This window comes from Zootoca vivipara, chromosome 2, assembly GCF_965207765.1.
Source record: "Zootoca vivipara chromosome 2, rZooViv2.hap1.1, whole genome shotgun sequence".
Taxonomy (NCBI): Eukaryota; Metazoa; Chordata; class Lepidosauria; order Squamata; family Lacertidae; genus Zootoca; species Zootoca vivipara.
In genome coordinates this window covers 115249003-115264496 of record NC_142584.1, presented here as the reverse complement: position 1 = coordinate 115264496, position 15494 = coordinate 115249003, and the positions used below count along the sequence as shown (strand labels likewise).

The following is a 15494-nucleotide window of genomic DNA, read 5'->3' as shown; positions in this document are numbered from 1 at the left end:
AGCAAGATGTTATTCACTGTACTCTGCCTGAAAAAACAATTTGGCGCAGATAATATTTCCTGTTTTAGAGTCAGACGGAGCCAAGATTCAGAGCAGGTAAAGGATTGGATGGGAGCAGGAGATGGCTGCATGACATTTAATTCTACCTTAGCTAAAAGATGTAGAAAACAGAGCCAGAATGAGATCCCTGTTGCTTCTGCTTCTGCTTCTGCTGCTAATGATGCCTCACGGAGTCTATGGGAACCTGAAAGCAAAATGCCCCTTGAATCTGATCAGGGATCAGAATAAAGCACGCAATTACTACCGGCCTGGAAACTTCCTTATTAGTGGGATCATACCTTCAAAATATATTCTTGAGCAACTTCCATATGTTTTTTCCCAGATCCCCTCCATCAAGATTGAGCAGTAAGTAATTAAATGCAGGTGGTTGTCATGTTTGTCCACCTCCACCCCAATAGCTCCTATTTATCAGGGCAATAGCCCCAGTTACAGGGGTTTGGAGCCTGTGGCAACACACTAGAATGGAAATGAAACCTAACCAGATATCCTACTGATGCATTAAATTATTTCATGTGTAGGAGGGAGGTGAGGATGTTGTGAGATCCAGGTGATTTCCAGGTGGCACTGTGGGTTAAACCACTGAGCCTAGGGCTTGCTGATCAGAAGGTCGGCGGTTCAAATCCCTGTGACGGGGTGAGCTCCCGTTGCTTGGTCCCAGCTCCTGCCACCCTAGCAGTTTGAAAGCACGTCAAAGTGCAAGTAGATAAATAGGAACCGCTACAGCGGGAAGATAAACACCGTTTCCATGTGCTGCTCTGGTTTGCCAGAAGCAGCTTAGTCATGCTGGCCACATGACCTGGAAGCTATACGCCGGCTCCCTTGGCCAATAATGCGAGATGAGCGCACAACCCCAGAGTCGGTCACGACTGAACCTAATGGTCAGGGGTCCATTTACCTTTATATATAGCTTAATTTAAATAACCTCTAAGGAATGCAGCAGTAAACCAACAGCGGCTTGTGTGGCTTCCTCCTTCAACCTAATCCACTTCCCTTTTGTGCCATATATTCTTGAATTATAAGCCTGAGGCTAGAGACTGTATTAAAAAAAGAAATGCTAAATTGCTCCGGGTGACTTTGGCTGAAGAGAAGTGGAGGGGAACACTTTAAATAAAATAAAACAGGTCAGAGGTCTTCCTGATTAGTGGATTCAGGTCTCCAAAATATTCCTATTTCTCTCTCTCTCTCTCTCTCTCTCTCTCTCTCTCTCACACACACACACACACACACACACACCCCTTCAACCCACCAGGGTTTTTTCGTAAGTGAAAATGATGCCAGTGGTCAGTCCTGGAGAAAGACTCTCCCACCTTGAACCCTGTATTGCCTTTTGAAAAAGAGTTGAACAATTTACACAGACCTTCCTTTGAAGCAAACCTTCTGAAGCTGCCATGACCACTGAAGGAACTCCAGCCTTTCCTGCAATTTCCCAACATTACACAAACTTTTCAGGGGAAATTGTTTTTACTTATACTTATTTGAAGATGAAATGCTTCTATACTCCTGCAATGGAGCATAAACCTTCCAGTATTTAAATACAATGGTACCTCTGGTTAAGAACTTAATTCGTTCTGGAGGTCCGTTCTTAACCTGAAACTGTTCTTAACCTGAGGTACCACTTTAGCTAATGGGGCCTCCTGCTGCCGCTGCGCCACCAGAGCACGATTTCTGTTCTCATCCTGAAGCAAAGTTCTTAACCTGGGGTACTTAGCAGAGTTTGTAACCTGAAGCGTTTGTAACCTGAAACGTTTGTAACCCAAGGTACCACTGTACATGTAATAATTTGTGGATCAAATAATGTTTTTGTTCATTTGTTAATAAATTGTGAATAGCAATTTAATTTTTTTTAATTGGCATATTTTTTTGCAGTGTCTCACCTATGTTCTACTGGCACATATTGTCCTACTTGTTCACCATCCAGGAGATAAACCAAGATCTCAGGCTCTTACCTAACATCACCCTGGGCTACAATATTTTTGAGAACCACTTTGATGCAATGTTGACTTCTGATGCCATGCTAGACCTTCTTGCAGGTGGGGGAAGCAATGTTCCAAACTATAACTGCAGGAAATGGAATAACCCGCCAGCTGTTCTTGAGCAAGCCAATTCTGTCATCTCAAAGGAGATTTCAGCTATGTCAAGAATCTACAAAATCCCACAGGTAGGAACGGTGGCTCCATGGAGGGACAGAGGAGAATTTCAGCCCCAGAGCAGTTGGGAAGGGGGAATAAAACATGAGAAAATCCTGAGCTATAATGGCTCCTTTTTCAAAGTTTAGCTTTAACCAACCTGTCACCCTCCCCTCGGACGTTTGAGACTGCAACTTCAATCAGCCACAGCCAGCACAAATATTGTTAGATATTTATCATTTCAGATTAATAAAAATCTGTTCCTGAGAGCAAAGCACACCACTTATATCTTTTTTCCTCAATAGGTCAGTTATGCCTTCATTGCCCAGGTTCCTGAAGATAAAATCCAGTTCCCTTTTGTCTATCGGATGGTCCCCAAAGAAGAATCTCAGCACCAGGGCATTCTCAAGTTGCTCCTGCATTTTGGATGGACGTGGATTGGCCTCCTTGTTCCAGACAATGACAGTGCAGAAAGATTTGTGAGTGCCTTGACACCCCTGCTGATCAGCAGTGGAATTTGCATTGCCTTGTCAAAAAGATTTCCAGAAAACGATGTACTTAAAATGAGCCTTTTGCCAAATGAGCCATATGGCACCTGGAGACAAGCCACAGTATTTGTTTGCTACATAACAACTCAAATAGGGTTTAGTATAATCTTTTCAGTACAAGAAGCATTTGAGAAACAAATTGGGCCAAAAATCTGGATCACAACGGCTTTTCAAGACATCAACTTTATCTTTTCTTTACATCCTTTTTTCTTCAAGTACATCCATGGTTCTTTGTCCTTTGTAATGAAGACCAAAATAAAGCGCACCAAACATATCTTCTATGAACCAAGGTCCCGTTTCCTTAACCACTTTTGGGAGGAAGCTTTTCATTGTTCCTATTCAAAGCATGTGTTGTCTATGAAAGGCCGGACAAGATGCAGAGAGGTGGAGAAACCGGAGCCTTTGCCCAGAGAAGAGCTGGAAAGAGTCCTGTCTCAAGACAGCTATGGCACTTACTTCAATGTCCAATCTGTGGCGCATGCCTTAAATGCTGCGTATTCATCTAGATCAAAGTGGATGATGATGGCAGGTGGAAAAAAGGAAGAGGAATTCCTGAGGCTGCAATCATGGCAGGTATTGTCTTTCCTTGCAAACTATCGACCCAGCTGTGGAATCCAATTTAGTAGCAAGACATGTTGTGGTGAATGTGAGCGTTCGTTCATTCAAGAACTAACTGTTTACTGGAACTTTGGCAGATGAACTATGTACAGTGGTTCCTTGGTACTCGAATGGCTTGGCTCCTGAACAAATCGGCTCCCAAACACCGCAAACCCGGAAGTGAGTTGTGGCGTTTCACCTCTAGAGGGCCAAGAAGGGGTTAAGTTGCCAGGAGGGAAACGACCAATGGGAGCTCTCCAGCCAGAAGCAGGGTGTATATAGGAAGAATGCAGGCAGGCAGGAGAGGGAGATGAGAGAGATGAGAGTTAGATGTGAGGGGAGAGAGAGATAGATGAGAGGAGCTGGTGTGAAGAATAGAGCTGGTTAATATTGTGGTGGCTGTTAAATAGTGAGATAGACAGGATATAGTGTTAGGAGTTTAGTGATAATTATTATTAGTATTATTTAGAGGTAATAGGCCGGTAAATCATATTTAGAGGTATTAGGCCGGTATAGGAACCCTCTGTGATTTTGAAACCGTTTAAGCTTTGTACAGTAACCAATACGCATAACCACATTCAATAAACCATCTTGTTTTATTTTACTATATCCTGGTCTGAAGTGTGTGAGTGATTGAGAGTATTTGTTTGTCGTTGGCACAACACCAATAGACCTTCAAACGTCCGGGGGTGTTGTGCAGGTCAGTGTGACCGCGACATGAGTGTCCTAGTTTGCGAATGTTTTTCGGAAGCCGAACGTCCAATGTGGCTTCTGCTTGAGTGCAGGAAGCTCCTGCAGCCAATCAGAAGCCACACCTTGGCTTTCGAATGGTTTCGGGAGTCGAATGGACTCCCAGAATAGATTAAGTTTGAGAACCAAGGTACCACTGTAAATGGAAACGGTTAAGCTTTTACAACCTGGCAGTAAAGCTGTCTGTCTGTACTTAATTGCCTCTGTGAGTTATTGCCTTCAGTGTCTGGGTCAGAGCTCCTGGATCGCTTTGAAGTTGAGTGTTGCTCTGCTGATTTACGGGCACTAAGGAAGCGTGCTGGGGCACCACAGAATGCACTCAAGAAGCTTGGCAAAGTGGTGTGTCCCAAACACATGCTGGTGTTCACTATGGATAGCCACGTGAAGGGCTTAACTGGATTGGCCTCCAGAATTGTAGAATAATCTTCACTAGAGATAGTGTGGATACATGTGGCAATGGTGTTCTGTCTGCTAGTTACAGTACAGCTATGCTTTAGATGAAATTCCTGCATTGTAGAGGGTTGGACTAGATGACCCTTGGGTCCCTTCCAACTCTAAGATTCTATTATTCTAAGGGCATTCCTGAGCACTGATTTTTAGGACTACCTTGGTTAAACACTTTGGATATCTATAGTCCTCGTGGGTTAAAAAATATATATTTTATTGTCTTTGTATTGATCTTATTCTGCTCATCTCATAGCTGTTTTATATGAAAGGTGGTCTATAAATGTTTCAATCAATAACATAGAATTCTCCAAGAGGGCTTATAGTCTACACAAGATGTTCACTGGCCGCAATTCATAAGAGCTCAACGGGAATAAGACTGAGATATCCAACATGGTTCCATGCTTCCTCCTGTTTCTCCTGTCATTCCAGCTTCACCCTTTCTTGAAAGAAATCCAATGCTTAAATACTTCTCTGGGCACACTGTGTTTGGATAAGAATGGAGAGCTGCCAACCGACATTCATATTGAGAACTGGGTGATGTTTCCTAATGAGTCTCGTGTTAGAGTGAAGATTGGGAGTCTAGAGAGAGAGGTGTCGACTGGCCTAAAGTTTAGCATTAACCCAGAAACCATTGAGTGGCCCAAGCCATTTAAGAAGGTAGGGGAATATAACAAAGGGTGGAGTCTAGGAGAGCCTGCTTACTCAACCTGAAACGTACGTAACCCGAGGTATGAGTGTAATTGGTTCCGAAAGTCTGTACTTAACCTGAAGCATACTTAACCTGAAGCAAAATTTCCCATTGAAAGTAATGGAAAGTGGATTAATCCGTTCCAGACGGGTCTGTAGAGTACTTAAATTGAAAATACTCAAACCAAGGCATACTTAAACCGAGGCATGAGTGTATCATGTTTTGGGGTGTCTGTGTGTGTTTGTGTGCCTGTGTGTGTGTGTCCCTGCTTTGCTGTTTCCAAGTGCTTCCCATAAAATAGAGAACTGAAAAAAATAGTTAAGTACTCCTTCAGGAAGGATCCAGAAATATTTTTTATTAGGAATGCTAAATGACGAAATCAAAGAAAAAGATAGGTGTATAAATGATGCACGCAACTGCAACCGCTAGACTCCTAATCGCGAAGAATTTGAAAACTGATAGAGTACCAAGTAAGGAAGATTGGCAAATCAAATTGATAATATATCAAAATTTGGCGGGAAAATTAAGGGGTTATCTGATCAAAAAATAGATAAAGATTGCAAAAGGTTTAAGGAATATTTAGCATATCTTGTAGAAAAAGTTGATCTTATAGCAGACATGTGAAGGAAAGGGAAAAAAATACGCATAGGTATGCACGAGAACTAAGATATATAAAGCACAATATAGAAAAGGCTGGAAGTCAACACAGGGTGGTAGCAGTGGGGAATTGGGACTTTTCCTTATATTTTGGTTTGTACTTATGTTCCCTTTTTTCTTTTTTGTAATGATTTTTGTAATTTGAAAGAAAAATAAAGTAGGGGGGGAAGAGAAGGTAGGGGATATAACAAAGGGTGGAGGCTAGGAGAGCCTGCTTAACACTTGCCCTTGTGAGAATGCTTCAAAACAGCAAGATCCTGAAACTAGAAACAATGTGTTTCTCAGACAACCCCCCCCCCCAGCTACTGCTACAGTTTTCTTATTGCTGTTATTATGTTTGTGGGGTGTTTTTGTGTGTGGGTGTGGGTGTGTCCCTGCTTTGCTGTTTCCAAGTGCTTCCCATAAAACAGTGGGTGGGATCAGCTGGACTAGGGATCCAGATTCTCTGAATGAATTCCATTGTCAAAAGTGCTACTAATACCCTCTCTCCTTAACGCACTTTCTTTTCTTAATGGTTAGGCTGTGCCTCGCTCCAAGTGCACCAAAAGCTGCCACCCTGGATATGCCAAAGTGGTTCAAGAAGGAAAGGTGGTTTGCTGCTATGTTTGCGCTCCCTGTGCAGAAGGGACAATCTCCACTCAGAGAGGTGGGTGACTCAAAGGGAGAAGAGATTCCTTGGGAGAATAAGGGCAGTGAGTTAATTTGGTTATGTTATAATGTGCTCTCAGTTATCAAAGAACAAGAACAATGCCTGTCAGGGGCTGGAGTTAGGAGGAATGGTGGGGACCGCCCCCCCTTCCCCCGAACCTTCCAGAGAAGAGGAGGACAGTATAGATTTAGAACGGTGGCTTGCAGAGGAGTCCTAGTAGACCACAAACTTGACATGAGTCAACAGTGTGATGCAACAGCTAAAAATGCCAATGCAATTCTGGGCTGCATCAATAGGAGTATAGCATCTAGATCAAGGGAGGTAATAGTTCCACTGTATTCCGCTCTGGTCAGACCTCACTTGGAATACTGTGTCCAGTTCTGGGTACCACAGTTCAAGAAGAATACTGACAAGCTGGAACGTGTCCCGAGGAGGGCAACCAAAATGGTCAAAGGCCTGGAAATGATGCCTTATGAGGAACGGCTTAGGGAACTGGGTATGTTTAGCCTGGAGAAGAGAAGGTTAAGGGGTGATATGATAGCCATGTTCAAATATATTAAAGGATGTCATTTGGGGGGGGGTGAAAGGTTGTTTTCTGCTGCTCCAGAGAAGCGGACACGGAGCAATGGATTCAAGCTACAAGAAAGAAGATTCCACCTAAACATTAGGAAGAACTTCCTGACAGTAAGAGCTGTTTGGCAGTGGAATTTGCTGCCAAGGAGTGTGGTGGAGTCTCCTTCTTTGGAGGTCTTTAAGCGGAGGCTTGGCAGCCATCTGTCAGGAATGCTTTGATGGTGTTTCCTGCTTGGCAGGGGGTTGGACTGGATGGCCCTTGTGGTCTCTTCCAACTCTATGATTCTATAGTTCAGAAGCTGCAGAGAGGAAAGCCTGGGAAATATTGGAAGAGGAACAGCAGGAAGAAGAAGCACTTGGAGGGAGACAGCTGACAGTCTCAGTGTCCTCGGAAAGCATTCATGACCCCCCACTAGGACCAGACATGCATTAAGGGTAGTAGAACAGAAAGCTCAGAGGCAGAAAGTTCAGATTAACCGACACAAGGGTGACATAGAATAGGAGAGACAGAAGGAGTGGAACTTTACTTGGAGCAACGTTATCCTAGATAGACTGCATCCCTTTGTCTCTCTCTGTGTGTAGTGCAGGGGTCTCCAAACTAAGGCCCAGGGGCTGGATGCGGCCCAATCATCTTCTCAATCCGGCCCCCGGACGGTCCAGGAACCAGCGTGTTTTTACATGAGTAGAATGTGTCCTTTTATTTAAAATGCATCTCTGGGTTATTTGTGGGGTCTGCCTGGTGTTTTAACATGAGTAGAATGTGTCTTTTTTTAGTTAAAATGCATCTCTGGGTTATTTGTGGGGCATAGGAGTTCGTTCATCCCCCCCCAAAATATAGTCTGGCCCCCCACAAGGTCTGAGGGACAGTGGACCGGCCCTCTGCTGAAAAAGTTTGCTGACCCTTGGCGTAGTGTATAAATTTCTTGGTAAGAACTGTTGTTGTTCTTTTGTGTGTGTTTATCTGCTTCTTTCCTGCCACCATGGGAGGGATTGAATTCCCTGGAGCCTGACAACGCCCAAAAGAAACAATCTTTTAAAATTTTAAAAAATGTTTAGAAAACCCTGAAAAATAGTGAGGAATAAAAATTTTTTTAAACACAATGAAAACACAGTATGAAATAAAGAATGGGAATAATGGGGAAATGATTACAATATAACATATGAATAATTTTTAGGGGAATAATATGAGCATTTCATGGAAGAAATTCGAAAGTATTTGGATTAGCTCTGAAAGGTATAACAAGAAATCATACATAAAAAGTGAAACATAAGAAGGCAATTACCTTTTTAACACTCTTCCACCGGTCCAGCTTACATCAAAGTTATCCAAGATGAAGGATAAATATATACCTCACAGGTTTGCTGTGAGGATGAAAAGGGATGCATGCCGTCTCCAGATCCTTGGCAGAAATGTGGGAGTGAAATGGAAGAAATAATCAATCAAATAAAAAACAAATTGTCAAAGGTCAAGTTGAAGAGAGGCATCTTCAGCATTAGCCCAAACTGGACAATGCAAGACGAAGATGCCAGAAATGCTTCTGTGGGGAGGTTGTTGCCCCTCAGCTTCAGAGGTCAGCAAACTTTTTCAGCAGGGGGCCAGTCCACTGTCCCTCAGACCTTGTGGGGGGCCGGACTATATTTTGATTTTTTTTTTTTACGAATTCCTATGCCCCACAAATAACCCAGAGATGCATTTTAAATAAAAGGACATATTCTACTCATGTAAAAACATGCTGATTCCTGGACCATCCGTGGGCCGGATTTAGAAGGTGATTGGGCCACATCCGGCCCCCGGGCCTTAGTTTGGGGACCCCTGCTCAGCTTTAACCTACAAGATTGTATTGGCAATAAAAAGTTGGGGGGGGGCATGTGTGCCACCTCCATCTCCTTGCAGGAAAGGCAGGATGCAAGTGTAAACATCAAATTAGCAAATGAAAAATTGTTTGCCTCTCTTTCCCTATTCCACATTCTTATTTCCTGACATCTCTCATGTTGCTATCTTTCTCCAAAACGCAACAGAGCAAAGGTGGCTGATGGAATTAAGTAGTGTTGAACTCTTTTTTCTCTTCCTCAGATGCAGAACGTTGCACCAAATGTCCAGAAGACCAATATCCAAACAAGAACCGAGATCACTGCATTCCCAAGATTATCACCTTCCTATCATATAAAAAACATTTGGGGATCCTCCTGGCTTCCCTTTCTCTCTTCTTATCCTTAACCACAAGCTTTGTGTTAGGAATCTTCATTAAATACAAAGAAACTCCCATAGTCAAAGCCAACAACAGGGACCTCTCCTACATCCTCCTCATCTCCCTCCTGCTTTCCTTTTTGTCCTCCTTCCTCTTCATTGGCCATCCCACGAAAGTCACCTGTCTCCTTCGACAAACAGCCTTCAGCACCATCTTCTCGGTTGCTGTCTCTTCTGTGTTGGCTAAAACCATCACGGTGGTGCTGGCCTTCCTGGCCACAAAGCCAGGAAACACGATGAGGAGATGGCTGGGGAAGAGTCTGGCCAACTCCATTGTCATTTCTTGTTCCAGTGTCCAAATGGTCATTTGCATTGCCTGGCTGGGGATCTCTCCCCCATTCCCAGACTCCAACAAGCATTCCCAGGCTGGAGAGATCACCCTGCAGTGCAATGAAGGGTCTGTTGGCATGTTTTATGGTTCCCTCAGCTACATGGGCTTCCTGGCTGCCATCTGCTTCACGGTGGCTTTCCTGGCAAGGAAGCTGCCTGGGGCCTTCAATGAAGCCAAGCTGATCACCTTCAGCATGCTGGTCTTCTGCAGCGTTTGGGTGTCCTTTGTGCCCACTTATCTGAGCACCAAAGGAAAATACATGGTAGCTGTGCAGATCTTCTCTATCTTAGCCTCCAGTGCTGGGCTTCTGGGATGCATCTTCATACCCAAGTGCTACATTATTGTGCTGAGGCCTGTTCTGAATACAAAGGAGAACCTGACAACAAAAACTAAAAATGGTATCTGATTCTTAAATTAATCAATGCTGACAATGTCCAGCACTGTAGAAATTAAACACACATAACTGTTTTGGGATTAAAGCTTCATAAACTCTGACTCTCTCTCTTCATCCTGCATAAATCTTGAATGATGGAAAGGAATGTTTGGACTTAATGTTTTATATTATTTCTTTATCACAGTCTGATTCCCACTAGAGACCTTCCAACCACTTTGGTCTTTACGCTGCTCATGTTCACCTGGCTCACCCTAGTTTTGCACAGTCTTGTTTTCTAAATAATATTGTGCATTGTTGGCATGTTTACGCCATCACTATTTCATCTTCCAGTTTTGCCGTGATTCCCACTTCAAAGCTTGCAAGCCGGGGCTCTTACTTGTAAGAACGAAATAGATCTTTATCCTGGCAGATGGTGGTACAGGCTCAACAGCAGAACCAACATTCAGGAGTCATGGCTTAGGAGCTCAAGAGCAGAGTAATAATAATAATAATAATAATAATAATAATAATAATAATAATTTATTATTTATACCCCGCCCATCTGGCTGGGTTTCCCCAGCCACTCTGGGCGGCTTCCAACAGAAAAATACAATACAATAATGGATTAAACATTAAAAGCCTCCCTAAACAGGGCTGCCTTCAGATGTCTTCTAAAAGTCTGGTAGTTGTTTTTCTCTTTGACATTTGATGGGAGGGCATTTGAGGTAATCGGGGTTCCCTGTTTCCGCTGTTCACTTCCCTCCTGGCTTGTATGCATTTTGCTCTGTGCCCCGTATTGCTTTGGGGCTCAGTTGTGACCTTTCATTGGGTAAGCTTCACTTTAATGCAATACTTTGGGAGAAGAAAAGCAGAGAGGGGGAAGAGAAGTGACTGGGGATTTAGCAGGGATGGGAGGAAGACTCCCCTGTGCTGTGGTGGCGCTGGGGGAAATGTTGTGGCACAGAAGGATGTTTCTATAATAATAATAATTTATTATTTGTACCCCACCCATCTGGCTGGGCGGCTTCCAAAAATTTTTTAAAATACATTAAAATGTCACACATTAAAAACTTACCTGAACAGGGCTGCCTTCGGATGTCTTCTAAATGTCAGGTAGTTGTTTTTCTCTTTGACATTTGATGGGAGGGCGTTCCACAGGGCGGGCGCCATTACCGAGAGGGCCCTCTGCCTAGTTCCCTGCAACTTGGCTTCTCGCAACGAGGGAACCGCCAGAAGGCCCTCGGTGCTGGACCTCAGTGTCCGGGCAAGTGAGAAGTTTGGAACTGTATAGAAACAATGAAGATGTCCCCACAAGTGCTTTCCCCTCCAAGCTTTCCAAGATGAGGCACTGAACATTCACTCAGTTGGAAACGGGAGATCACTCCTCTTGTAACTCTGGTTTCTAGCCTTGAGGCCCCCAAAATCAAAAATAAAATTAGATGGGCAAATAAAAATAATTAACTGAACAGCTTCCAATAATAAGCCCTAAATTGCCCGCTCCTAACGCTTTCAGCAGTCTAAACAAGTGGAAAGCTTAGTAAATTCCCTGCACCGTTAGTTAGGGAAAAACTAATGATTTATTGGTGTAGGAGAGATTTGCACCTCCCAGTCCATACAGGGTTCCAAGGAATTAGTTCCTGTGGATGAAGGGGGAAACCTGAGAAAGATGAATCCTTTATCCAAAAAGTTCCAAGCAAGAAGAAGAAGAAAAAGTGATGTAAAGATAGAGAGGAAATGTTCAAAATTGAAATAGCAAAGTCTGGGCTTCACAAGGGAATAAACAGAAATCAAGAAAATATATGTTACTCAGCATGGCCAAGGGCTTGCTGATCAGAACGTCAGCGGTTCGAATCCCCGTGACAGGGTGAGCTCCCATTGCTCGGTCCCAGCTCCTGCCAACCTAGCAGTTCGAAAGCACATCAAAGTGCAAGTAGATAAATAGGTACCACTTCAAGCGGGAAGGTAAACGGCATTTCCGTGTGCTGCTCTGGTTCGCCAGAAGCGGCTTTGTCATGCTGGCCACATGACCTGGAAGCTGTATGCCTGCTCCCTTGGCCAATAACACGAGATGAGCGCCGCAACGCCAGAGTTGGTCATGACTGGACCTAATGGTCAGGGGTCCCTTTACCTTTTTAAGTACCCTGTAACCAAACAAGAATGGGAGGTTTTGGAAGATCAATTAAGAATTTAGGAACTTTTGCGGAAATGCATACACACAGAAATGGTCAAATTTTAATTTTTATACACTAACTAGTTGGCCCTGCCACACGTTGCGGTGGCTCAGTTTGTTAAATGGAGCCTCAGAGTCCCACTTCAGACTCTCCTCACCTTCAGAGTCCCCCTGTTTTTCGTGTGTTATGTTTACATAGGCGCATCCCTGTGTCTTCCCCCACCCTGTTCTGTCCCTCCCCCCACCCCCTGGTTCATCCCTGTGATTGGGCCCACCCTGTCCCAACTTATGACCTATTTGCCCCCCCCATCCCACACCCAGGCAGGCCTCTACCTCCACATGGCCTAGTCTGGAAAGTGGCCTAGTCTGCAAAGCTGAGGCAAGATACTGTAGAGAGGGCAGGTTTCCTCCCTGTCTCCCTCCACCCTGTTCTGACCCATTACCTATCCCTGCCCCCTATTTGGCCCCCCCATGCCCCCAGACAGGCCCCTACCTCCACTTGGCCTAGTCTGGATAGTAGCCTATTCAGTCTGCTGGGCAATGTTGGGCCTTGTTGCTGCAAAAGGCCTGTTTTCAGTTGGTTGCTGTGGAATTTTGTGATGTCATCTGGTAGCGCGGCTTTGGAGGCAGCAGGGTGCGATCTGTCTTTCTATTGGATGCTGTTGGAGTTTTCAGACCTTCTGCTGGTGATGTATAATTTGGGCGCCACTTTTTGTGTTTAATCATTATTTTAGGTGTGAAAGGTGTGCTTTTTTGGGAAAAAATTACGTCAGATCCCTCCCTGTTGGGCAAGCTACGCTTTGTCCTAATTTGTTGGAATTCAGTTCAGCGGTTACGGTGAAAGGCTGGGACATCTGCGCATGCAGTGGGAATATATATATATATATATATATATATATATATATATATATATATATGCTTTACAAACACTCTCTAACCCACCCACCCCATCCAAGGATATGTTGCTCAATGTGTCAGTCAGGAACCGAAACTGAGGATACAAGAATGGGGCTAAATGCAGTCATGGCCAAACTTGTCCCTCCAGCTGTTTTGGGGCTACAATTCCCATCATCCCTGACCACTGGTCCTGTTAGCTAGGGATGATGGGAGTTGTAGTACAAAAACAGCTGGGGGGGGCAAGTTTGACCACCACTGGCTAGAGGGAGCTAGCTGGGGCAAGGAATACTATGAAGTTTGCCCAGTAACATACTTTTCTCCTCAGCCCATCACAAGGCTTCTAGGCTGTAACTTTCCAGAGTCTACTTTGAATGGTGGGTTTACCCTGACAACACATCTGAAAAACGCTACGACAATTAGTGGACTGGGAGGGTCCCGGCGCCTGCCTCCATGCGCTGCTGGAGCGGTTTGCCGCCATTGCCGCTGCGTAGTACACATGTATGGCGTCGCAGTGTTGCAAGCCAAAAAATGGCTTATCTTCTGAGTTAGGCCAATAAGACTCAGAGACAAGAGGAGTTAGGAGTCCATTATGTTTATTGCAAAGCAAAAAGGTTACAGTCGAATCTTTTCGCAAAACTGCAACCCCGCCCAAAGGTTGGGCAGGGGTATTTATAACATTTCAGACAAAGGATTTTTATTTAACCAATCACATAAATAATTACATCATTGCATATTTAATATTCATCATTACCTCATTTCATATTTAATACACATGCGCAATAAGCTTCGCTAACTAAACTTTGATTCTCTCCGTGATCTGTTACATATTGTTAGTTTACATGCATGGGAACCTGTGTTACGTGTGGATGTAACAATTTATGTTCTAGTTTATGAATTGCTTCTTTGTGATTGACATACAGTATTAGCTGACCTTCTATCCCAGTAGGGACAGCTTCTTGCTGAATCATCAGTTTCTTTAAAGCAACAGGTTACCATAACTCTTCTACTACAAGCGTATTCCCAGATTTATAAGGATTTACATTATCACCTTAATTGTGACCCTTTGGGCACCTGCTACAGCAGCACATGTGCTGTGAGGGATTCCCCGTTCCCACCCCTCACTGCTTTAAGAACAGAGGCTCTCCCTGTGCTTCTCTACAAACAGGAGTAAACCTCCAGTGTCCAAATTGGACTTGTCTCCAGGGTACCTCAGGGCTCTGCGTTCGAAACCTATTGCCACCAGTGGGGTCTCCCTCCCGTGGATCCCTACTGCTGCAATTTGCCTCTCCCTCAGGCAACTATGTGGGTCCTTTGGCTTCACTAACCAGCCCTTTGTATGACACGAGAAAAAGCCAACAGTTTCCTCTTCCACAGGAAAGCTTTGTTCTCACCTCTTAGTCACACCTCTGAAGGTACTGAGACACTGCCCGAGTCCACAAACGTTTAGGCACATTTAACTTTATTATTTAACTTGAAAACATGGATTTCTCTGGTTCTTAAAAGTGCGTATCTTCTTTTCGTATAACACAGACTTGTTAATACATCTCCTGCATCTTAATAATAACTGTTATAACCTTTCTTCCTATTCACCCAAACCTAACCTCCTGCTCCCTCTCTAACCCTCCACTCCCCAACTGCCAACCCCCAACTGCCTTTCAACGGTTGTTCCCCCTCCATTTAGAATGCTGTCTAGCCCCGCCTCCCAGGGAACACCTGCCTATCATGGGAGTGATAGGTTAACCCATGATGAACTGGAATCATCATCAGGCACTATTCCGCCACAGCAAGCCACTCCAGCGCCGTGCGGGGATGGTTCTGGGGCCCTCTGCTGCAGCTGCGAGCAGATGATCCTCCATTCATGGCTGCAGCAAGCTGCTCCAGCCCCAGCCCATTGATACACAATAACTAAGCAGGAAATAGGGAGATAAAACCAGGAGTGGGGGTGGGGAGGGTGGAATTCAGCCACCAGAGAAGTTCTACTGCATGGTGACAATCTCTTCTAGCCAATTTCTATTGTCAATATGACAATAATCTAGTATGGCTGGGGCAACCCAGTCAGATGGGCTGGGTGCAGATCTGTTGTTGTTGTTGTTGTTGTTGTTGTTGTTGTTGTTGTTGTTGTATCACTTTTGCCCAACTTAGTCTCGAGTTTTCAAACTCTACACATAGGGTGCCCCCATTTTTGTCCCCTGGGTCTGTTCTTCTCCAGCACATTGATACACAATAACTAAGCAGGAAATAGGGAGATAAAACCAGGGGGTGGGGGTGGAATTCAGCCACCAGAGAAGTTCTACTGCAGATTATTTGGAGGATGCGTCATTTTTTTAATCCCAACTACTGAACACAAGTGCATCATCTGGAAAATGATGAGGGTTTTACT

At 44.3% G+C, this 15494-nt stretch overlaps 1 protein-coding gene across 1 annotated transcript; it reads left to right on the top strand.

The window, feature by feature from the left end:
* The first annotated feature begins 164 nt into the window (after positions 1-164).
* Positions 165-10080, top strand: LOC148687133 (vomeronasal type-2 receptor 26-like). The gene is made up of 6 exons (XM_088663750.1): positions 165-405; positions 1927-2218; positions 2492-3307; positions 4958-5185; positions 6393-6519; positions 9170-10080. Exons 1-6 carry the CDS (start codon positions 179-181, stop codon positions 10078-10080), a joined length of 2601 nt encoding a protein of 866 aa, XP_088519876.1. The 5' UTR covers positions 165-178.
* Positions 10081-15494: the final 5414 nt, after the last annotated feature.

What these genes read in the sequence shown, in the direction of transcription:
- LOC148687133 (XM_088663750.1), top strand. Translation starts at nt 179, where the DNA reads ATGAGATCCCTGTTGCTTCTGCTTCTGCTTCTGCTGCTAATGATGCCT. An exon ending in GAATCTACAAAATCCCACAG is followed by an intron (nt 2,219 to 2,491) that starts GTAGGAACGGTG and finishes TTTCCTCAATAG; the next exon opens with GTCAGTTATGCCTTCATTGC. An exon ending in GACAATCTCCACTCAGAGAG is followed by an intron (nt 6,520 to 9,169) that starts GTGGGTGACTCA and finishes TCTCTTCCTCAG; the next exon opens with ATGCAGAACGTTGCACCAAA.